This window comes from Pelodiscus sinensis, chromosome 18, assembly GCF_052426305.1.
Source record: "Pelodiscus sinensis isolate ZL-2025 chromosome 18, ASM5242630v1, whole genome shotgun sequence".
Taxonomy (NCBI): domain Eukaryota; kingdom Metazoa; phylum Chordata; order Testudines; family Trionychidae; genus Pelodiscus; species Pelodiscus sinensis.
In genome coordinates, this window is record NC_143069.1 from 9,678,996 (window position 1) to 9,704,428 (window position 25,433).

The 25,433-nt window shown below is 44.7% G+C and overlaps 1 protein-coding gene across 5 annotated transcripts in view; it reads left to right on the forward strand.

The window, feature by feature from the left end:
* Window positions 1-25,433, forward strand: part of LOC102452068 (putative butyrophilin subfamily 2 member A3) — a 46,909-nt gene that overhangs the window by 9,675 nt on the left and 11,801 nt on the right. For 3 of the 5 annotated variants that reach the window (XM_089769990.1, XM_075914298.2, XM_075914297.2), the window contains 7 exons: window positions 6,548-6,568; window positions 10,456-10,476; window positions 10,777-10,797; window positions 16,395-16,415; window positions 16,726-16,746; window positions 18,010-18,030; window positions 21,529-21,555. In XM_089769990.1, the coding sequence (XP_089626116.1) occupies window positions 6,548-6,568; window positions 10,456-10,476; window positions 10,777-10,797; window positions 16,395-16,415; window positions 16,726-16,746; window positions 18,010-18,030; window positions 21,529-21,555 (153 nt within the window). Of the gene's footprint in view, window positions 1-6,547; window positions 6,569-10,455; window positions 10,477-10,776; window positions 10,798-16,394; window positions 16,416-16,725; window positions 16,747-18,009; window positions 18,031-21,528; window positions 21,556-21,685; window positions 25,430-25,433 lie in introns of those variants that run through there. The other 2 variants (XM_075914299.2, XM_089769989.1) reach the window with 2 other exon arrangements.

Sequence of the window (25,433 nt, forward strand, 5' to 3'; positions counted from 1 at the left end):
AAACGACGGGTGGTGGTGGTTGGGGACTCCCCCCTAAGAGGCACTGAGCCATCCCTCTGCCGTCCGGACCTGGAATCTCGAGAGATGTGCTGCTTACCAGGAGCTCGCATTCAGGATGTCACTGAGAGGCTTACCAAGCTAATCAAACCTTCGGATCGCTACCCCTATCGTGGGAACTAATGATACGGCCAAGAATGATCTTGAGCGTTTTACTGCGGATTATGTAGCGCTGGGAAGAAGGATCCAAGAATTTGGAGCGCAAGTGGTATTCTCCTCCATCCTCCCTGTTGAAGGGAAAGGACTGGGCAGGGATCATCGAATTGAGGACGTAAATGCGTGGTTGCGCAGATGGTGTCGCAGAGAGGACTTTGGTTTCTTCGACCATGGGACTCTGTTCCGGGCGCAAGGATTGTTAGGAAGAGAAGGGATCCACCTAACGAAGAGAGGAAGGAGCATCTTCGCGGGCAGGCTTGCAAACCTAGTGAGGAGGGCTTTAAACTAGGTTCGTTGGGGGACGGTGACCAAAACCCTGAGGGGAGTGGGAAAGTCGAATACCGGGAAGAAATGCAGAGAGGAAGGGGCAAGAAAGGAGGACCCATGTTTCGAATGGAGAAGATAGGACGATCAACTGGTTACCTGAAGTGTTTGTACACTAATGCGAGATGCCTGGGCAACATACAGGAAGAACTGGAGGCCCTGGCCCAGACCAAGAAATATGATTTAATTGGGATAACAGAGACTTGGTGGGATGACTCGCATGACTGGAGCACTGTCATGGAAGGGTATAGACTGTTCAGGAAGAACAGGCAGGGGAGAAAAGGAGGAGGAGTTGCACTATATGTAAGAGAGCACTACGATTGCTCTGAACTCCAGTATAAAGAGGGAGAAAAACCTGTTGAGAGTCTATGGGTTAAGTTTAAAGGAGCAAACAACAGCATTGAGGTTGTGGTTGGTGTTTGCTACAGGCCACCGAATCAGGTGGATGAGGTAGATGAGGCTTTCTACGGACAACTGAGCGAAGCTTCCAGATCGCAGGCCCTGGTTCTCTTGGGGGACTTTAATCACCCTGACATCTGCTGGGAAACCAATACGGCAGTACACAGGCAATCCAGGAAGTTTTTGGAGAATGTTGGGGATAACTTCTTGACACAGGTGCTGAAGGATCCGACCAGGGGCCGTGCGCAGCTTGACCTTCTGCTCACAAACAGGGAGGAACTAATAGGGGAAGTGGAGGTGGGTGACAACCTGGGAAGCAGTGATCATGAGATGGTAGATTTCAGGATCCTGACCAAAGGAAGAAAAGAGAGTAGTCAAATACACACCTTGGACTTTAAAAAAGCAGATTTTGACTCCCTCCGAGATCTGATGAGCAGAATCCCCTGGGATGTTAACATGAAGGGGAAAGGAGTCCAGGACAGCTGGCAGTATTTTAAAGAAGCCTTATTGAAGGCCCAGAAAGAAACCATCCCGATGCGAAGCAAGAGAGGAAACATGGTAGGAGACCAGACTGGCTTACAGGGGAAATCCTTGGTGAACTTAGGCACAAAAACGAAGCTTACAAAGAGTGGAAACTTGGACAAATGACCAGGGAGGGGTTTAAAGGTATAGCTCAAGAATGCCAGGGGGTTATCAGGAAGGCGAAAGCACAAATGGAATTGCGACTGGCTAAGGATGTGAAGGATAACAAGAAAGGTTTCTATAGGCATGTTAACAAGAAGAAGGTGATCAGAGAGGGTGTGCGGCCCCTAATGGATGAAGGAGGTAACCTAGTGACAGATGATGTGGGGAAAGCTGAAGTACTCAATGCTTTCTTTGCCTCTATATTCACGGACAAGGTCGGCTCCTGGACTTCTGCACCAAGTGACGCAAGATGGGATGAAGATGGACAGCCCGTGGTGGGTAAAGAAAAGGTAGGAACTATTTAGAAAAGCTAAACATACACAAATCCATGGGTCCGGACTTAGTGCATCTGAGGGTAATGAGGGAGTTGGCAAATGTCATTGTGGAGCCTTTGGCTATTATCTTTGAAAAATCGTGGAGATCGGGAGAAATCCCGGATGACTGGAAAAAGGCAAATGTAGTGCCCATCTTCAAAAATGGGAAGAAGGATGATCCAGAGAACTATAGGCCGGTCAGTCTTACCTCGGTTCCTGGAAAAATCATGGAAGGGATCATTAAGGAATCCATATCGAGGCACTTGGATGAGAGAAAAGTGATTAGGAATAGTCAGCATGGATTCACAAAGGGCAAGTCGTGCCTGACCAATCTGATTAGCTTCTATGATGAGGTAACTGGCTCTGTGGACATGGGGAAGTCAGTGGATGTTATATACTTTGACTTTAGCAAGGCTTCTTGCCAGCAAGTTAAGGGATTGTGGATTGGATAAATGGACGGTAAGATGGATAGAAAGATGGCTAGAAGGCCGAGCCCAGCGGGTAGTGATCAATGGCTCGATGTCAGGATGGTGGTTGGTTTCTAGCTGAGTGCCCCAAAGTTCGGTTCCAGGACCGGTTTTGTTCAATATCTTTATTAATGATCTGGATGAGGGGATGGATTGCACCCTCAGCAAGTTTGCGGATGACACTAAGCTGGGGGGAGAGGTAGATACGCTTAAGGGCAGAGATAGGGTACAGAATGACTTTGACAAATTGGAGGATTGGGCCACAAGAAATCTGATGAAGTTCAACAAGGACAAGTGTAGAGTCCTGCACTTGGGACGGAAGAATCCCAAGCACAGTTACAAGCTGGGGACCAACCAGTTAAGTAGTAGTTCTGCAGAAAAGGACCTGGGGGTTGGGTCTGTTTAGTCTGCAGAAGCGAAGAGTGAAGGGGGATTTGATAGTAGTCTTCAACTTCCTGAAGGGAGGTTCCAAAGAGGATGGAGAAAGGCTGTTCTTAGTAGTGACAGATGGCAGAACAAGGAGCAATGGTCTCAAGTTGTGGTGGGAGAGGTCCAGGTTGGATATTAGGAAAAACTATTTCACTAGGAGGGTGGTGAAGCACTGGAATGGGTTACCTAGGGAAGTAGTGGAGTCTCCATCCCTAGAGGTGTTTAAGTCTCGGCTTGACAAAGCCCTGGCTGGGTTTAGTTGGAATTGGTCCTGCCTAGAGCAGGGGGCTGGACTTGATGACCTTCTGAGGTCTCTTCCAGTTCTATGATTCTATGATTCTAGGAAGAGTAGGGGGCAGAGCCACAGTGCCGATACCAGTGCCGCCCTCCCCTCCCCCCCCCCCCCACTTCTACCCAGCACTTCTATGGATGTTCTGACACTTCTGTGAAGCCCCCAGATGTGCCATTCTATCTACCCCAACACAGATTTCAGAGGTGTATTATAGACTCATAGGCTACGTCTAGACTGGCATGATTTTCAGGAAATGCTTTTAACGGAAAAGTTTTCCATTAAAAGTATTTTCGGAAAAAGCGCGTCTAGATTGGCAGGATGCTTTTCCGGAAAAGCACTTTTTGCGGAAAAACATCCGTGCCAAACTAGACGCGCTTTTTCGCAAAAAAGCCCCAATCGTCATTTTCGCGATAGGGGCTTTTTTGCGGAAAAGAAATCTCTCCTGTCTACACTGGCCCTTTTCTGGAACAGTTTTCCGGAAAAAGACTTTTGCCCAAATGGGAGCAGCATAGTTTTTCCAGAAAAGCACTGATGATTTTACATTAGATCGTCAGTGCTTTTCCAGAAATTCAAGCTGCCAGTGTAGACAGCTGGCAAGTTATTCCAAAAAAGCGGCTAATTTTCTGGAATAACTGGCCAGTGTAGACACAGCCATAGACTTTAAAGTCAGAAGGGACCATTATGATCATCTAGTCTGACCCCCTACACAGTGCAGGCCACAGAATCTCACCCACCCCTCCTAGAATAATCCTCTCACCTATATCTCAGATATTGAAGCCTTCAAATACTTTGAAGACCCCAAGATGCAGAGAATCCTCCAACTGTGATCTGTACCCCATGCTACAGAGGAAGGCAAAAAACCTCCAGGCCCTCTGCCAATCTACCCTGGAGGAAAATTCCTTCCCGACCCCAAATATGACGATCAGCTAAACCCTGAGCATGTGGGCAAGACTCACCAGCCAGACACCCAGAAAGTTCTCTATAGTAACTCCTGTCATCCCTCCATTATCCACCTTTCCCTCCTGCTACCATTTTTCATTTTAAAAGCATTCCTCAGTTATCGTCACACAAGACAAACACAGAGCAATTAGAGAAAACCCTAAAGGACTCTTTCTGGAATGTTGCAATACAACGTCACTACTTCCGAAGGATAACACTGAATGAATAACAGAGAGTCAAAACAAACTGGTCACAAAGTCAAATGGGCCCAACTCACTCCCACCTTGCTGTTAGGCACCTGTCTGCACACTTCTCTGCTAGGCCCAAGTTGCAAGCTCCCCAATAGAGCCCGTTAGCCTCCAAGCAGGCTTGTTTTGTTTTTTAATTTCATTTTCAATACACTTAACTCCTGTCCCGTAACTCCCTGAATTGACAAACACAATGAAAACCCTCACAAGTCTAGCCTTGTGAAGGACTCACAGTTTCACTGTGGCTGCTTGTGCCTGCTAGGGAGAGAAAGTGACAGCAGGTCTTCATGGGCAGTGCAGGACTCCAGTGTATGGTGAGGCTGGGCATGAGCTCCCTAGGCATGTGGCAAGCCAACAGCGCCTAAACAATGGCCAGGTCTCTGATCTGCTCCAAGGCTCAGATCCTCTTGTCCTTCTCCCCCAGGCCTTGCCCATGATCCATGCCTGATCCACCCCACTCCCAACTCTGCTCCCTATCCCAGGCCCTCTGCTCACTGTTCAGCCTTTACATTCCTTCCCTGGACACTTTACCATATGTTCCTAGCGCCTCATTGCCTCTTCCCCTAAGGCACCCCTGCCTGCCACTCCTCAGGCTGGGGATGCCTTGGGGAGGGGAGAGGAGGAGAAAGGCAGGGACATCCAGGGGAAGTGGTGGAGCAGAGGTGGTAAGAGGAGCAGTTCAGGAAGGACCATGCGGAAAGAGGATGATTGGGATGGGGTTGTCAAGGTGATGCAGGAGTGGGATTATGGCCTGGGTGCCCTTTCCCCAGAAGCACTTCAAAAATAGTGGGCTGGCATGCCTCCATGAAGTGCACCTTGTCCTGTTTGGAAAAGCTTAGCCTCCCCGGCCTCTCATGTCTTATGCTGGCTGTCCACACTGATCTTTGTGTTATTTGTTGGGGAGACAATTGGGACCAATTGCAACAGGAGCACTCACATTCTTCCTTTTTTGAGCATTATTTCCTGGCATTGTTTCCCCTTCCTCAGGCCAATGAACCCTATAATCATCTTGACTTGCATCAGAGACGCACTATAAATAACATGAGCTTTTATATGGCAATAGCTTATAAATGGACCTCTTCATTACCCTTTTCAGTATGAACATCTAGATAAAATCCATACATGCACAAGTGACATCCCTCTCTTTACCTCCCTCCCATGCTATGTGAAATCACTGATGGCCTTGCTCCTGTGTCATGACTCAAGACCTTTCCATGGCTCTGCAGAGCAGGATACATCAAGCTAAATTTGGGATTTGATCTTTTCATGCCTCATTTTTAGCCCTCAGTAACTCTATTAACATGCCACAGGAAAGTGGTGTTTGTCACACAGTGGAATTTTGGAACATGGCTGTTTTGATTCTAACACTTGTAATCTGAAGTAGGAAATTAGTGAGTTAGGTTTCATTTGTGAACTTTTTCACTTACTCAGGGTACATTTACATTTCTCGGCTTTTTTGGCATGCAAGAACTATCCTGAAATGGCTACCCTGCATCTACACAAGCAGCCCGTTATTTCAAAATATTTTTCGAAATAACGGGTGCACTATTTTGCCATCCCAGTAAACGTTGTTGCATGAGGGATAAAGGAAGGCTCAAAAGAGTGCATTATTTTGAAATTTGGTGCTGTGAAGACACACTAAATTTCAAAATAAGCTATTTAAAAGTAGTTTTGAAATAAGATACACAATTTGCATAACACAAGTTTAGGGTGCTATGTAAATGCACCCTGAGCAGCAACTTCTGTGTTAAAGTCAAAAGTTATTGATATATTCGTCTCACTGTCCATTACAAATAATCTCCTCTTATGATGGTTCACTCTTTAAATTGCTGGGAAAACCTCCCACACAATTTAGGCAGAGAATTCACAAATTTCTCTCTCTCTCTTTTCTCTTGAGCTGGCTACAGTGTGGATATGGTGGTAGAGGCATCAGCTCAGATTAGGACCCCATAAACAACAATGCCTGATTTATGGGTATGTACTTGGGTACAAAGCTCCAACTGCTGGCCTGCCACTACAGCCACACTGCCATTTTTGGGCAGAAGCTCAAGCAAAGATTCTCTTTGTCTGTCCCCAAACAGTTACTTGCACATCCCAGCCACCATCTAGACATAATGTGAGTGTTATGGATTACATAGAGCAGCACAGGGAATCTGCCTGTTACTTCAAATGGGGGTGCTAAAGTTCACAATAAAACCTGACATCAATCTGAAATACTTGTTTTTGTTTGTTTTTCAGTGAAGCTTATGAAAGAGAATGGTAGGTTAACTTTCATTTTTTTAATGTAATCTTACTCAGACTCAGCACAAATTGCTCGTAGACTGTGGGTATCACTTAGGATGACGAGATTGCGAGAATAAAATATAAGAACGCATGGGGGAGGTGGGGAGGGTTAACCACAGGTGCAAAGACCCAAGCGGAGCCATAGGAGAGGGGGGCGTAGACCCTAGAAGGTTTGAGAAAGCAATATGGCCCCTTCTGCAGCCCCTATTGCAAGCCACAGGGCAAAGGTTAGAGTTAGGACTACGGCTTAAGGAAGTGCTCTCAAAGGCAACTTTCAGGGCATTTCTATAAATCATTCTCTGGAAGACCACCCAAAACTATGTTTATGTAACTCCTCCTCCCTCTGAGTGATTCTAGAGCCAGAGAACAAGATGCATGATTTTTGCAAATAGTATAGTGTCATTTCTAATGTTGGTAGAGTACCAAGAAACTGTATTGTTATTGGCTCTCATTGTTATAGACTAACAGGAGAGTGTAGCATAGGTCGATGGAGAGAATAAGGCCAGGATGCACACCATAGTTCTCATGAGTGGAGTGGAGTATGTTTTAGACATGTCTACGTGTAGTCAGTTGACTTGGGAATGTGTTCTATTTATAAGGCCTACTCGTGTAAGACTATTTCCAGTAGGGGGAGGGCACTGACAGACATTCTATACAGTGAAATCCTCTTCACCATGGAAAGCAGATACTGACTTGGGTTATGTTACATGCTACAGTCCATCATGAGGCATTGCTCCATCTCAGCAATGTTCTCTAGTAAAGGGATGTTGCAGTTGTGCTATGCAGGGTATGTGCTGGGTCAGACACATATACGTGCACACTCCACTGAGCCTAGGTCCATTGGTTGCCTACATCTGTGTGACCCGTCATGGCCAGTCAGAGGATGTCAGAGTGTATGTGTGAGAGGACTTGACTGGACCCCTTCCTGTTAGGGGTGGGCCTATACTATGCCACATGGCTGTCCTCCCCAGGGCATTCTGGGCCTGCTGTGTTCTGTGCTCCAAACAACTAAGCCAAGAGCCACCCCCTGCAACAAACACAGCCCTTCTACCATAAATGCACAGTGCTATACACATCATCACACCTGCCCAATACTCCCATCTACAGACTCACCACAGCTGCCCAGAACCCTACACAGAACTCCTTGGCTCCTTAGTTCCCTCTACACACATATTTCCTCTCTCTCCTTCAATGCAGTGCTCTTTCCCTCAGCCCAACCAGCGCAAGTACACAATGTCCCACACAGACTGCCCTGAGACACAATCACATTTCTCCCACATTATTCAGCACTCCCAACAGGTACCTCAGCCTGCACTCCAAAACACACAGTCCTCCCTCACCTACCAAGCACCTTCCACTCCCTCAGGGTATGTCTACACTAGCCACCCTAGTTCAAACTACGGTGGCTAATATAGTCATTTGAACTTGCAAATGAAGCCTGGGATTAAAATATCCTGGGTTTTATTTGCATGTTCCCAAGCACCGCCATTTTTAAATGCCAGTTAGTTCGAACTACAGCCCCTAATTCGGACTACTCCTCATTGCAGAGAGTCCAAACTACTGGGCATTTAAAAATGGCAGTGCCTGGGAACATGCAAATAAAACCTGGGATATTTTAATCCCGGGCTTCATTTGCAAGTTTGAATGACTACATTAGCCACCCTAGTTTGAACTAGTGTGACTAGTGTAGACATACCCTCACAGACAACTCAGCACCCTATCACACCCTATCTCTTAGCAAGAGCACCATTTCGGGACAGCAGCAGAGCCTACAGCCCCTTTTACTGGGATGCTACTAGTTCTTCATCTCCTTCCCCTCATTATCAGGAAGCAGGAGGAAATCACTCAGCTAGCGTCATTCACTCCTCTACCCCTTTCCTCCCCTCAGCCAGGAGAGAGAGGCCAGCACACAAGCTGTGTACATTCCTCTGATAAGGGACACAGGAATGGACAGAAGAGCAAAATACAGCATCCCAGTATGTGTGGCTTAGGCCTTTGTCCTCCCTAAGTATTGCCCTTGTCTCCCAGACTCTCAGTCCCTCATGCCCCTTCCCCAGTATCCACCCCACCCCTCTCACATTCATTAGCCCAGCTAGGATTCAGGGAGTCTCTGGCTCAGAAGTGAGAGGATCCAGGGGAGGGAAGAGTGTCTCCACATGCTGTGCACCACAAGTACAAGCTCCTCGGCTCCCATTGGTTGAAACCATGACAATGGGAGCTGCAGGGCCAGTACTTGTAGGCACAGGCACTTAGTACCCTGCACTGAGTACCTTGCAACCTCCAAATGTAAGAGCCATGGAGATCTGCTAGGAGTAGGCATGGGCTGGAGGTACCAGTTTCACTTACCTGGTGCATTTCCCAGGAAGTGTCCAGCAGGTCCTAGGACTGGAGGAACTAGAGAGCTCTGTGCACTGTGGTTAAGTCTACAACACAGAGTTTAGTTGGGAAAATGGCCACTTTTCTGACAAAACCTGAATTACAGCCACACTGCAGCTGCATCTAGACTGGCAAGTTTTTGCACAAAAACAACTGCTTTTGCGCAAAAACTTGCCAGCTGTCTACACTGTCCGCTTGAATTTGCGCAAGAACACTGACTTTGTAATGTACAAAATCAGTGCTTCTTGCACAAATACAATGACACTCCCTCTCGGGCAAAAGCCCTCTTGCACAAATGCTTTTGCGCAAGTGGGCCAGTGTAGACAACCCAGAATTGTTTTGCGCAAAAAAGCCCCTATGGCAAAAATGGTGATTGGGGCTTTTTTTGCACAAAAGCACTTTTGCACAAAAGCATCCGTGCCAATCTAGACATGGTTTTGCTCAAATACTTTTAATGGAAAAACTTTTCAGTTAAAAGTATTTGCACAAAATCATGCCAGTCTAGATGCAGCCACAGTGTTCTTTTGACAGCAAATTGAAAAAAACAGAGGGTTTTTTCCAGCATTGGTATTCCTCTTTCTATCAGGAAAAAGCCCTTTTATGAACAGGGAAGAGGGAGTTCTTTTGGAAGAAGAGGAAAGAGGAAAGAGGAAAGAGGAAAAAGCATAGGTGCCCTGGTGGCCATTCTGTCCATAGCAATCACAGCTTACATGCGAGATACTGTCCATTCAGTCTGGACACTCTCTTGTGCAAAAGTTCATTGCTTTGTTGGTGTGCTTTTTCAGTATGGATGCGCTCTTACACAAGAAGTTTTTGTGGAAGATCTCTTCCAAAAAAAGCTTCTCACGAAAGAAGCTTGTAGTGTAGACATAGCCTGTATGTGCCTGTAAGCCCTGTCCCTGCAGCCCCTAGTGGTTTGGTTCCTGGCCAATGGGAGCCACCCATGCTTGAGGTAAGTGCAGTACAAGGAGTCCTCTCCCTCATGCCTAGGCGTCACCCAACTACAGACTACTGGTGGCCACTTATCTATGTGGAGTAGCACTGCATATAAGTGCCCCCAAACCTCCAGGTAAGTGCTTGCAGCCTGCCCATGCCAAAATATCAGGGAAAATTGAACCCAAATAATGTGTGATTGTGATGTGGGTCAAATATCTAAATATCAGGACAGTCCCTCATTCATCGGGACATCTGGTCACTCTAGTATCACTATAATTCCTTGGAGAAAATGAATGGCTTGTAAGTCAGTGAGCAATTTCACTAACAAAGATGAAAACCCTTGGGCAAAGCTCTGCCATGTACATCCCTCAAACCTTGGAATTGGACCTCCCATTGGCTTTGTGTAGACCTATGCTAAATGTCACAAATGAAGTAAACCAGGGGAAGAAATATTCCCATTACTGAACAGATGGAGAGATTATTGAACAGATATATTGCATAAAGGAAGACTTGCATTACTTTGAAATATATTTTATCTTTATGTTTCTCAGAGGAACTTCAGAAAGAGAAATGTAAGTTTATTTTTATTTTTTATTTTAGTGATAATCAAATTAATCTCAAATTACTTCTGGATTACATACTGATTGAGGGCTCAAGCCATTCTTAGTAATGTATCTGTGGTGCTGTGTGACTAAGAAAAAGGCATTTGTAATGAGTGTGTGGTGGGATGAAGAATGGTTTCCTATGTTTGTGAGAGGACAGGGCCTTTGACTTAATGGTGGATTAGAAGATTGCATTATATTTACAATGAAAGATACAATACAAACCTTACATTGTTTTGAAATACTTGCTTATTTTGGTTTGTTTTTCAGTGATACTTAAGGAACAAATTGGTAAGTTTATTTTTCATTTTTGAATTTAATCTTACTCAGACTTAGCACAAATTGCTTGAAGAATGTGGATATCACTTAGAGCAGTCCTGTCAAACTGGCATTTGGCGGGCCACATGCAGTCCAATCGAAATTTTTTGCATCCTGCCAGTACATTTTTATAAAGGAATAAAGTGTGGCCTGCTAGCCACTCGGAGCATGTGGCCAAGTGCAGATCACAGCTAGCCAGGCCACTCTGTGCACGGTGCCCAGCATGCATTCACAGCTGGACACTGTGCTCACACCACCCCAGCGTACCTGAGGAAGAAATGTGTGGCAGCGGCAACGGTGACTCCAGGACCTAGGTATTAGGTTAGGGGAGGCATTGGATTTGGGGTGCCTGGCTCTGAGGGAGAGGAAAAAGGGTTAGGTTGGGAGGGCTGCAAATGCCTGGCTCTGGCGGTGGGAGGAGGCATTAGTTTGGGGGTGCCTGGCTCTGGAGAAATGGAGGAGGATTGAGTTAGAATGTGGATATAGGAGTGCCCGCCTATGAGGAAGGGGGGAAGGTTATTTTGTTTATTATTTATTTATTCCCAAATAAAATCACAAAATCTATATTAATTTTATATTAATAAATATGTCAATTTTTGCAATTGCATGAATAATTATAGGTTTATGCAAAATCTCAAAGTTACAAAGTATATGAAATTTTCACAGAAACGTGTTCTATTTGATTAACCACAAGTCTATACTTGTTTTTATTTCAACAAAACAAGTTATGTATCATATACAAAATTTAAAAGTACCTTACATTTATATTTAAATTAAAAATGATTTTATATGACCAAATAACAATTTTAACAACAAATTATTGTATTAAATCAAGACCTGAAAAAATACTAGACAATATACCTAAAACATAATTTATAATAATACATAATTACGACTTTCTAATGAAGTATATTTTCTTTGGTGGTCCTGAAAGCAATCAGTTTTCATTTGTGCATCCCTCAGTAGGCTTCGAGTTTGACATGCCTGACTTAGTGACCAGATTGCAAAAGTAAAACAAGTGGGATGGGGAGGTCAACCATAGGTGCAAAGACCCAACCGGAGCCATGAGAAAAGAGGACATATAGCCCTAGGAAGGTGTGAAGAAGGCATATAGCCCCTGCTGCACACCATAAGGCAAGGGCTAGGCTTAGGAGTAGGGCTTAAATATGTGCTTTTAAAGGAAGTTTTCAGCTAGGCATTTGTAAAGATTATTCCGTGAAACAGACCTTATTTGTTCACATGTCCCAAAGTCATGTTTATGTAACTCCCCCTTCCTCTGACTGTCCTTGGGATAGAGGACAAGATACATGATTTTTAAATAGTATAGTGTCATTAGCAAGGCTGATAGAATACCAAGAAACTATTGTTTGTGCTATATGGTTCATCACATTATACTTAAAAACGATGTCCTTTGGATTTTGGTCTTTACATTTGTAGAAGAAAAACACTGAAATACAACTCTTCTTTTGCAGACCTGGTCCTGAAGAAAAATAATAAGTTCTCTAGTTTCTCTGCTACTCCTGTCCTTCAGATGAATATTTTTAAATAAAAACTAAAATTTCTCCATTTCATTTTCTTTCTTCAACCCTTTCAATCATTACCCTATAATTCTTTTACACCATATAAGAACTGTTCATGAGTTTCAATGACAGAATACCTGTTTAATTATTATACTAATTAATTGTTTAATTAACCTAGAATACATGGATGGAAACACTGATTTTTGAACTATCACTATAGAGTATATATATTCAATATTACTATGCCTCTGATTATGTTAATTTTATGTTTGAATATAGAAAAGAGGCTATCATGATGTTATGATGGGTTTTATGTTTTCCTAATTTACATTTGGTATAATGTGGCTAGGGCTATTAATTGGGAAAATCATGATCAAAATTTTGTGTGCTAAATTTTGTACACTCCTATGAAGTAGTAAGTCTTCAAATCAAAAGAAAAAAAAGGTAGCTTCTTAACAATTTCTTCATGCTGTTCTCACCATAAAATCTTCCCCAAAACATAATGGTTATTCAGTTTGGAAAAACTTTGTATGGTGCACCTCTACTGCCCTGTTTGGGTATGTCTACACTAGTTCATTAATTCAGGCTAGGTAGGCTGCAAATGAAGCCTGAGAGTTAAATATCCCGGGCTTTATTTGCATGTTCCCGTCCAGTTGCCATTTTGAAATTCCACTAGTCCGAAGTAACTGCCATGCGGCTACACACGGCAGAGAAACGGCAATTCGAACTAAGTCCTTCAGACTAGTGGAATTTCAAAATGGTGACCGGATGGGAACATGCAAATAAAGCCCGAGATATTTAACTCCTGGGCTTCATTTGCAACTCCCGTCGCCTGTTTTGCCTACCTAGCTTGAATTAATGAGCTAGTGTAGACATACCCTTTGAGAGTCAGAGCAAGGGCTATGATAATGGGGGCATGGTTCAGCATTCTTTTGAAGAAGGGCTCTGTGGGGTAGCCTGGGTGCTCTCTTTCAAAAAAGCAGCTTGCTTTTTTGAAAGTACTGGTTGTAGTCTAGACACTCTTTTTCGGAAGAGGCTTGTAGTCTAGACATAGCCTATGACTCACAAATAAGCCATCTCACTGTTAAAATCAGGAGACATTGATATCCTACTGTTTCCAAAATCTTCAAGAGGTAGCCAAGTTAGTCTGTACAGGAAAAAACAACAAATGGTCTGGTAGCACTTTATACACTAACCAAACATGTAGATGGGATCATGAGCTTTCGTGGAAACAGCCCACTTCTTCAGATCTTCTCCGGTCATCTGAAGAAGTGGGCTGTGCCCACAAAAGCTCACGATACCATCTACATGTTTTGTTGGTCTATAAAGTGCTACCAGATCATTTGTTGTTGTTTCCAAAATGTATTTTCTTCCAATGGCTCCTTCGTTAAATTTGTAGAGTAAAAACCCACTTCAAACAAGAGATGTAATTAATCTCATTATTTTTCATACTTAAGCTAACTAGCAGAGATGGATATGATGGTAGAGACATAGGTTCAAATAAGTTGCTGAAGTACAATGCTGTCTTTCCAGGAAAAAAATGAGTAAATTAGGTTTGGTTGGTTTTTTACAGTTGTTCTGTAACTCCAGACAATCAAGTATGCTTTACCAAATACGTCTTCTTTGTTTTGTTTTGTTTTGTTTTGTTTTTAATAAAAGCACCTTTTAAAAGCTATGATATGATTCCTGAGACCTAGAAGGAGAAGGCTCCTGACTGAAGATCAGTTATTAAGAGATTACAGTTTATATTCAAGGTCTTCCCTAAGCAAGGATTAAAGAGTTTGCAGATACCCCACAGGAAGAAATTCCCAAGTGCGACTTCCTGGCTTTTGAGGGGCTATTGCATTTGGGTGCTGGCAGCGTACCAGCCAAGATCAGGAAATCTGTGACCTTGGGGAGATTTTAAACAGAAACCTTTAATGGCAGGGTAGTTTAAGGAGTTTTGCAGGCACTCACTTTCTTTACTTGAAGGCTAATTAATTATACAAATAAAGCACAACAATATCCTAATCCGTGCTTCATTACCATAGGTTTTTGTGGAAGAGGGGAGCTGTGTAGATGTACACAAAGTGCCAGAATAGGGAACAGCTTTAATATAGATTTTGTTCATAATGCACTTGTGGTGATGCATTGACTCCTGGGCTGTCAAATCCTTTTGGCTGCACACGAATAGACCAAATGATGTATGATCACTACAGTTGACCATTTGGCATAAACATTGAGGAAGATGATGTGCGACTGGGAGAAGGGTCTCTATAAACCATATATGGTGGAGTGAGGGCAGATTCTTCAGTAATGTGAGATCACAGGGTTTTTTTTTGTTTGTTTGCATTTTCTGTTTGTTCTTATGACATACAAGATTTGGAGTTGTTATTGAATTTAGATAGAAATGTAGCCGTGTTAGTCTGTTGTAGCTGAAACAAAAAACAGGACTATGTAGCACTTTAAAGACTAACAAGATGGTTTATTAGATGATGAGCTTTCGTGGGCCAGACCCACTTCCTCAGATCAAATAGTGGAAGAAAATTGTCACAACTATATATACCAAAGGATACAGTTAAAAAAATGATGAACACATATGACAAGAACAAATCAAATTTCAGAACAGAGGAGGGATGCGTGGGAGGGGGAAGGTAGATGTCTGTGAGCTAATGGTATTAGAGGTGGGGAAATGTCTGTGAGTTAATGGTATTAGAGGTGATAATTGGGGAAGCTATCTTTGTAATGGGTGAGATAGCAAGAGTCTTTGTTGAGACTCAAGCGTAGAGTGTCAAATTTTAGCATGAATGACAGTTCAGAGGATTCCCTTTGAAGTGCAGATTTAAAAGGTTTTTGAAGCAGGATGCAGGTGATTAAGTCGTTGAGACAGTGTCCTTTCTGGTTGAAATGGCAAGAAACTGTTTTTTCTTTGTGATCCTGTCTAATATCTGTTTTGAGGGCATTGATCCTTTGGCGAAGTGTCTGAGATGTTTGTCCATCTGCTTTGTACATTGGTGGGTGTCCTGTCATCAGAGGGCAGGGGTGAACCAGGTACACAGCTCCAAGAAGGTGGTCTTCCGCATGCAGAAGTTTTGGAGCCACTGCTGGTCATCCCACCACTCCATGATGACGCAGTGTCACCAGTCGAAACTGGTGTCCAGCCTCAAAAATTGCCTCTTGACAGTGGGGATGGTGGTAAGGGCATTGCTCCCGCATCCAGGAAGACGTTCTCAGTGCTGAGCTGGGATTTGAGCTCAGGCAGAACTGTCATGACAGTCTGTTGAAACTGCTGCAGAAGCTGCAGCACGGTAATGTGGGGCCATCTCCAGCTCTGGTAAAAAGAGAAGAATATGATGTGGTGTCCAAGAAAGCTGGGCAATCAGAGCATGTGCTGCAAAAGCTTTGCTATCCCTCAGAGAGGTAGGCAACCCCACAGCAGAAGCTGAGAAATAGCTGTCCAGGGGGGGTCCCTTTAAGCACCCATCTCAGATAGGCAACAGCAACTGGAAATGATGAGCTAATGGCTTACTGTGGACACTCTCTTTCAAAAGAGATCACTTTTTAGATCCACTTTTGATGTGTGAATGCTCTCTTTTGAAAGAAGCTTTCAGTCCAGACGAACCCTGAGATGATACAATGCATATTTGAACATTTCAAAATGTGTATTACTTTGGCATATTTATTTTTCTTGTTTGAGTACCCAAGTTAAAAATACAAGTGTATATAAAATACATAAAGGTGTCCTCACTAGATTGTCACCCTGCTACAAAGCCACCTGACTCTCTGGATACATGCTTGGGCATATAACCTAAGTCATCCCATATGCCATCAGAGCCCCAGTGCTATATTTAGGCAGCAGTCTGAGCAAAGCTCTGCCATGTACATCCCTCAAACCTTGGAATCAGACCGCCCATTGGCTTTGTGTAGACCTATGCTAAATGTCACAAATGAAGTAAACCAGGGGAAGAAATAGTCCCATTACTGAACAGATGGAGAGATTATTGAACAGATATATTGCATAAAGAAAGTCTTGCATTACTTTGAAATATATTTTATCTTTATGTTTCTCAGAGGAATTTCAGAAAGAGAAATGTAAGTTTACTTTTATTTTTTATTTTAGTGATAATCAAATTAATCTCAAATTACTTCTGGATTGCGTACTGATTGAGGGCTCAAGCCATTCTTAGTAATGTATCTGTGGTGCTGTATGACTAAGAAAAAGGCATTTGTAACGAGTGTGTCGTGGGATGAAAAATCGTTTCCTATGCTTGTGAGAGGACAGGGCCTTCGACTTAATGGTGGATTAGAAGATTTGCATTATATTTACAATGATAGATACAATACAAACGTTACATTGTTTTGAAATACTTGAAATATTTGCTTATTTTGGTTTGTTTTTCAGTGACACTTAAGGAACGGAATGGTAAGTTTACTTTCATTTTTTAATTTAATCTTACTCAGACTCAGCACAAATTGCTTGAATAATGGGGGTATCACTTAGCATGACCAGATTGCAAAAGTAAAACACATGGGGGTGGGAGTGGTCAACGATAGGTGCAAAGCCCCAACCGGAGTCATGAGAAAGGAGGGCACCCAGCTCTAGGAAGTTGTGAAGGAGGCACATAGCCCCTGCTGCAAGCTATAAGCCAAGGGTTAGGTTTAGGGTTAGGACTTAAGTAAGTGCTTTCAAAGGAATTATTAAAGATTGTTCCCTGAAAGATACCTTATTTGTTGACATGTTCCCCACACCAACTTTATGTAACTCCCCCTTCCTGAATCCTAGAGGAGGCTGTGCATTTATCTGCCTGTGATTGAAGGTCAGTAATTAAGAAATTACAGTTTATATTCAAGCTTTCCCCTAAGGAAGAATTGAAGAGTTTGTGGTTCCCACACAGGAAGAAACTCCCAAGTGCAACTTCCTGGCTTTGAGGGGCTATTGCATTTGGGTGCTGGCAGCGTACCAGACAAGGTCAGGGAATCTGTGACCTTGGGGAGTTTTTAAACAGAAACCTCTAGTGGCGGTGTAGTTTAAAGAGTTTTGCAGGTACCCACCTTCTGCACTCAAAGGGCATGTCTAGACTACATGCCTCTGTGCCAATGATAAGCGTGGTGGACATGTTTATTTTAATGAAGCGGGGATTATTTAAAACTCCGCTTCTTTGCCTATGCCGGATAGCCTAATCTACATGCCTCTGTCACCAGAGGCATGTAGTCTAGACATACCCAATGTGCCAGAGTGGGGAACAGCCTTCACATAGATGTTTTTCATAATGCATTTGTAGTGATGCATTGACTCCTGGGTTGTTAAACCTTTGTGGCTGCACATGAATAAACTAAATGTTGCATGATCACTACAGTTGACCATTTGGCATAAGCATTGAGGAAGATGATGTGCGACTGGGAGAAGGGTCTCTTTAAACCATCTATGGTGGGGTGTGGGCACATTTTCCAGTAATGTGAGATCACAGGCCTTTTTTTTGTTTGTTTGTATTTTCTGTATGTTTTTATGACATACAAGATTTGGAGTTGTTATTGAATTTAGGTGATTGAGCAAGTGTTTAAGAAAGGCCACAAATGAAAATACTGGCAACTGCTTTATGGGAAGGTCTATGGGGCAGATGCTTCGGAGAGCTAAGTAGTACCTGCCCACCTGATATATCATTGACATCCCACTCTTCTTTTGCAGACCAGCTCCAGAAGGAAAATGGTAAGTTCCCTAATTTCTCAGCTACTCCTACCCTTCAGAAGAATATTCTTCAATGAAAACTGATGGGTTTGTTTCATTTCATTCTCTTTCTTCAGTGCATAGTTGTTCATTTACTTTACATTTTTTTACTCCAAATCAGAACCGTTGATGATTTTCTCTGACAACACTTTTTAATTAACCTAGAACAGAGTCGTGAATTAACACAGGCTTATAGGCTGCGCTGGTGCTGGGGTCCTCTGAAGGTGGGGGGACCTCTAAGAGACATTGGGCTAGCACTATGGGACTCTGGGGGATGAAGCCAAAACTGTGGGTCTCTGTGGGTGTAACTAGTACTGGTGGGCTCTAAGTGGTGGGAGCCTGACTTTGGGGCACATTGGCACCTCTGGGGTGGGGGGCTGACAATGGGGAGCTCTGGGGCTGGGGCTAGTAGTAAGGGGGTACATTGGGAACAGGGCTAACATTGTAGACTGGGGGGGGGTGGCACTGAGCAAGACCCTGAGGGTGGCTGGGTGCAGAGGGTCTCTGGAAACAGGAGACTGGCACTTGGTGGTCTGGTGGTTGGGGCTCTAAGGGACACGAGTCTGGCACTAAGGCATTTGGGATGGGGGCTGGCACTGGGGGTTCTGAGGACAGGAGTCTGGCACTTGGGGGTGGGGCTGGTGCAGAGGACTCTGTGGTCAGTGGATGGCAGTGGGGAGTAGTGGAAGAGTGAGGAACTCTAGGGATTAGGGCTGGCACTGGGGAGCTTGGGGACCCGGGGCTTTTCATACCTCAGACTGGCAAACTTATTCACAAATTTTGGGGAGAGCTAACATTTTATTTGCATATTTGAATATTCATTATTTGCAGAATAAATATGAAAATATGCAAATAAAATATTACCAGCCGGCCAAAATTTCTGAACCTGTATGCTGGTCTGTGGCATAAAAAAGGCATGGCTCAGCATCCCTTTAGCCTATTTTCTGCAATACTTATGGCATCTGTTGATACCAGAACAATTTGGATCAGTCATGGGGAAGATATGTCCCAGGGTCTGGATTCTTCCCACCAAGCCTTTCCATCTGGTCTGCAACCCACTCCACTGGAAGCTTGATGCACTGTGAACCCCCTCCTTTACCCAAACTCCCTCTCAGACTCCACACCTTCTCCTGTACTCCTATCCTTTACCCTGCTCTCCCTTCTACACACAACCTCTGTCCCAGACCTCACACCCCTTCCATAGAAAAGTGTGACCCTTGACCATTTATCAAAATCTTCAAGATGGGAGCATCCCACAGCTAAGGTAACTCATAATAGGAGGGAAGAATCCAAACGGACTCTTTTATCATTGCTCCCAATCTCCACCCTTGTTCATTGAATGCTCTTTAACTGCTGCTCTGGGTGTCTCTTATCTTATCTTACTATACCTCAGAAAAGGATTTCCTCTGGGACCACAGAGTGACATCATCACGTCACTCTGCATTACACAGGAACATACAGCACCCACCCCCAGCTTGGCCTTTCCCAGAGCACACATGGAGGGCTTGGGTTGCCTACGGCTCCAGCCATTCCCTTCCCTACCTATCAGTGGGAGGGAAAGCTGGGCCTTTGGCTGGTGCGACCCTCCAGGTGGGAAAAGTGGTCTGGTGTGACTTACGTCCGGTCCTCCAGGTGGGCAGAGGGAAAGCCACACCCAGCCCCTCCCAGTGGGAAAACCTGTCCAGCATGGCTGGAGTCTGGCCTCTTCCAATGCATGGGGGGAAGGTTGGCCTAGCGCGGCTCCTCCAAGTGCACGGGGAAAAAGCTGGGCCCAGACCAATCTTTCTCTGTGCATGGGGGGAAATTGTGCCCAGACCAGTCCCTTCCAGCATTCAGGGGGAAAACTGGGCACATTGCAGCCTGGCCCAGCCTGGCCTGGCTGCCGAGGTTAGAGCCAGCCCTAGTGTACTGCCTTGTCACTAAAGTTATCACTGCCTTATCCCTGGAGTAACAGTTAGGCCACTGTGGGGGGTGTAGGGAGGGAAAGGGGGCCCTGGTTGGCAGAGGGGGGAAGAGGAAGGGAACCCTGGCTGGTAGAGTCGGGGGCAAAGGGGGTCCTGGTTGGCATGGCCTCATCCTGGTGTGGCAGGGGGAGGGAGCAGGGACCCTGGTTGGCGCGGCCACATACTCGCCCTCCCTGGTGGCTGGAGGGAGAGAGTGGGGGTTGCCTCCACCCACAACAGAGGGATTGGTGAATGCAGTGAGCAGGAGGCACAGCCCCCTAGTAACCTTAGATACATCTAGACTCCAAGCTTTTGTTGACAGAGGCTTTGTCGATAGATACTGTCGAGAAAGCATCTGTCGACAAAGAGTGTCTATCTAGACTATGTCCAGTTCTGTTGACAAAGCAAGCCTCTTTGTCAACATGAGACAAAGAACATAGACGCAAAGAACAGTGTAGATGCAATAACGCCTTCTGTCAACAGAACTCTGTTGACAAAAGGCGTTATTCCTCATAGAATGAGGTTTACCGCCATTGAAAAAACTGCTGAGTTCTGTCTACATTATGTCGACAGAACTCAGCGGCAGTGTAGTTTTGCTAAGGTATACTTTTGTCAGGTATAGTTTTGTTGACAAAAGTGGACTTTCGTCGACAAAACCCTGTAGTCTGGACACACACCTTCAGCCTAGTTATTATGGTACTCAGGTGAGATGTGGGAAATTCAAGTTCTAATCTCCCTTATCTCTCATTCAGGGAGTGAGATGTGGTTCTTCCACATCCTAGATGGGTGCTTAACATCTGAGCTATGGGTGAAAAAGGGAGGTTGTCTTGCTCCCCAGCTATTTTATGTGCCTGGCTGAAAGAGATGAGTCATGCCTTTGAATCCTAAGAAAAGAAGGCACCTTCCTCATCTAGAATTAGTTGGCTCCCTGGCTTTTGTGTCGTATATTGTTTGGCACCTCTCTCCTCTTGATGTGAATAGGTAGCTGGGGCACATAACTCAAGCTTTGTAAATTCCATTGGGTGTCTAGACACCTAAAAATAAGATGTGGCCATATGCTGAGCACAACAGCTTTGTCTTTTTCAAGCTCTGGGCCTTAGGCCCTGCCTCATTCGGTGTACTTCTGTTGCCACACTGCCAAAGTATTTGGCAATAATATTTGGGTCTAAATCATTGTTAACTACTCTCCTAAAAGAAACAGAGTGTGTATGACTATAAAAAATTGGGGGTGAGTCATTTTATGAAAGAAAAATTTAAAAACATACCGCATTCCAAAAGGGCAAATTCATAATGAGATGAGGCACAAGACATAGAAGTTCATAGGAAGACCAAGGCCCATACTTAGGTTTCTAATCATAGCAGTTCAGAAAATCCCACATCTATGTGTACTATTAAATGTACTGTGGGTACATTCTTGGGACTTCTCTTTGTTGTTTAAAAACACTGCTATACAATTAAATCCCCCTGAATGCTCCCTCAGTTTGTAACATGTTACTAGCTTCCTTTAATTCAATGTTTGTTATTTCTCTGGTTTCAGAATGGAGAAAGGCTCGCAATGAAACAGGTAACACAAACCACATTTCTTCCACTTTTAATAAATCATTGTGTTAATACAGCAACCAGACTAGAAACAGCATAAAATTCTGTTTGCCTGAGGACAAATACAGAGACTCATGCTCACTTTTTTTAACCAGTGAAAACTCCTTTTTATACTACTACTTGATTCTGATCACATACCAGTTTCACACCAGTGTAACCTCATGGATTTATATGGAGACACTTCTGATTTATACAGATGTGAGTTCACAATTAGCCTTCACTGAGAGTTTTATCTGAATAAGGACCAAGGACATGGTAAGTAACTCAGGATTTGGAGCAGGGTAAAAGCACTGTGACAGACCTAGATTAGTTGGCTGTTGTGCTGTAATCCTATTGGAGTGCAGGAGGTGGACAGGTGTTAGCCCACTCACATCTATAGGATCACCCTCCAGCCTACAGGGAGGGTCCACAGATCCCAGAATGTCAAGTGATCATGGGGGACAGGGACAGGTATGGAGATCAAAGGGCTAAAACAAGGTAGCTGGATGGGGAAACTGAGCAGAGAACCCTAGTCAGTGCCCCTTGAAGGTCTCAAGAGAGCCAGTGGATCCCACCCACTGGAACTCTGCCTGGATGCATGAACAGATGCAGGAGAGCAAATGGGCCCCACAGTTGTATGCACCTCCCCCAATCAACCTCTGCTCCCTGGTCTTATAAATTGCCATCTTGGCAATAGCCAGCAGGAGGTTGACAAGGAGGTCCTGTGACTTTGGGAGACAGATGGGGTGTACATAAATTAATAGGTGAGGGGAGAAGTGCAGCCACAACCTCAACAAGAGGTCCTGGAGGAGCCAAAAGAGGGTCTGTTACCTGGTGCACAGGAGAGCTGCCAGCCTGGCCACCCAGGAGCAGGTGTGCATGAAAATCAAGAGGGTCCACTGAGACCCCCGACACTGAGCCCTGAGCCCTGAGCCGTCCTGGGTCAGACCAAAGGTCCATCTAGCCCAGTAGCCTGTCTGCCGACAGCAGCCAACCCTAGGGACCCTGGAGGGGATGGACCGAAGACAGTGACCACGCCATTTGTCTCGTGCCATCCCTCTCCAGCCTTCCACAAACCTTGGGCACGGACACCACTCCTACCCCCTGGCTAAGACTACTCCATGGACCCAACCTCCATGACTTGACCTCACTTCCCTTTAAACTCTGTTCTAGTTGTAGCCTTCACAGCCTCCTGCAGCAAGGAGTTCCACAGGTTGACTCTTTGCCTTGTGAAGAACAATTTTCTGTTACTAGTTTGAAGCCTGCTACCCATTCCTTTCCTTTGGTGTCCTCTAGTCCTTCTTTATTAGAACTAATGAAGAACTTTTCTGTATGCACCCTCTCCACCCCACTCATGCTTTTACAGACCTCTATCCTGTTCCCCCTCCGTCTCCTCTTTTCTAAGCTGAAAAGTCCCAGTCTCTTTAGCCTCTCTTCATATGGGACCTGTTCCCAACCCCTCATCATTTTAGTTGCCCTCCCCTCTCCCACCCTCTCTCTTCCCCTCTCCCACCTCCTTTTCCCAGTCTCCCCCAGTTTTGTTCAATAAAGACAGATTCCATTTTTGAAAACAATTGTCCTTTATTTTGTACATCAAGAAAAGGGGCTAGGGAAGGGTAAGTGGAAGGAGGTGAGGGAGGAATGGGACACGAGCCCCCGATGGGGAGGACTGGGCTGGCTCTGCGGGCTTTTGGGGTGGAACCTCTCCTGCAGCCCCCCGATTGTCCCCTCTCCCTAGATGGCAGCCTGCGGCAAGTGCAGCCGGGCTGATGGCCGAGTGGTGTGATGTGCCCAGTGTGGGTAGTCCGGGCACTCCAAGCCAGGACTGCTTTGCAAGCGGGGCACCCCTGAGAACTGTCTGTCCGGGGTGGGGGTCGGGACCCTTTAAGCACAGCCCTCAGCTAGCCTGAGACAGCATCTCCACGCTCTAAGTCCTCCTCTGATGCCCTGCCGGCACTGCTTCCGGCCATCGTTAAGCCCTGTTCAGAGTCCACTCAATGTGGACTTGCTAGTTCGAATTATCAAAACGCTAATTTGAACTAGTTTTTTAGTCTGGATCCGTTAGTTCTAATTAGCTTAGTTCGAATTAACTAATTCGAACTAAGTTAGCTCGAATTAACGTTGTATTGTAGACGTACCCTGAGTCTGCTGCCCTGTAATTAAAGCAGGCTAACCAGACACCTAAAACCCGGGGTGCTACTGTAAAAGATTTCCCGCAGGTAAGGAAGGGGGAAGGAATAAAGGGATGGAGTGAGACGAGGAAGTGCATTTACAGAGAAGCCGAGAAAGGGAAGATTCAGCCAGGTGCCAGCGAAAAGGCTCTATGGGGGCATTTGAGGAAGTGGCCCAGGGAAAAGGCTGCTGTCTTCGAGCTAGAGGGAAAAACCTGAGCAGTTGCTGCTGCCTGCGATCCCTGGGCCAGAACCCAGAGTAGTGGCTGGGCCTGGGCTCCGCAACCTCCCCACACCTCAGAAAGAACCAGTTCTGGGGAAAGAAGATCCAGGTATTAGGGAGGGGTCTCTCCCTCCCCATTCATTGACTTTACCAATGATGCAAATAGCTCAATAAGCAGTAACTCTGACCTCTAGGAAAACACTAGAGGCAACGTACAGGGTCATGACTATCTGTGTGCTGAGGCACCTAACAACTGCCCAAGGAGTTGTTTTACTTCAGAGACTGGGCCAGTCAGACTCTGATCTCATGTTTGAAGGGTAACAAAGAAGACACAAATCGCTTAATGCAAATAAATGCAAGATGTATTAGATATTACACGTGATTTAAAAAGAAAACAAGAGAAGGCTTACAACATCCCTTTGGCTTGCTGGGGACTTCCCAAAGTACCTGGAACTGCACAGAGGTGCCTTTCAGACCTGGCTCAGGAGTCCATCCTTTGCTGAGTTGGAGTCCCCGACCTGAAAGCCAGACTCTTCTGGCTGGCCCAGCCTCTGAGGTAAAATAGAAATGCAGGACCATGGGGTAGAGCCAGTACTTTGCCACAACACACACAATGTCATTATAATAACAGTAATGATGATGGTGGGTATTTGTGGCAAGAAGTAAAATCATAGAATCATAGAACACTAGAACATTGTGTGTGTTGTGACACTCTTTTAGATACCCGAAATCGGCTATCATGTCCCCTCTCAGTCTTCTTCTTTCCAAACTAAACAAACCCAGTTCTTTCAGTCTTCCTTCATAGCTCATGCTCTCTAGTCCTTGAATCATTTTTGTTGCTTTTCTCTGGACCTTCTACAATTTCTCCACAACTTTCTGGACACAATACTCCAATTGAGGCCAAATCAGTGCAGAGTAGCGTAGAGAATGTCTTGGTCACAACACTCCTGGATTATGGTGGTAAAATGTATGGGATTATGGTGGTAATTGATGAAGACAATGGTGTAAAGTTAGCTCTGGTTGTGAAGGTTTTGACTTGTTATTGACGGTGTTGGTTAAAAATTAATATTATACTGAGTGATAATTATTAAGGAGATGATGCAAGACACAGCTATAACCATAGTCATTTGTGACAGATAGCAGTATGAGAGTGGTGCTACTAATTTGCATTTATTGTAATTTTCTTCTGATCCTCTGAAATCCCTGAGCAAATATTAGCCCACTTGACTCTATCCCTCAGTGAAGTAGGCATAATACACAATTTAATGAAATTGCTTAAGATATTTTAACAAGATGACATGACTAGTCTGTGTCAAAACAAACCAACAAACATTGTAAAGCCGGCTTCAGTTAGGGAAAGCTCCCACTTGAAAAGGGAAAGCAGGATGGAGCCCACTCTGGAAATTTCCTTTTATCTCAGCTTGGATTGACATTACACCAATGTTTTGAACACCAAATCTCTGTCTTTGC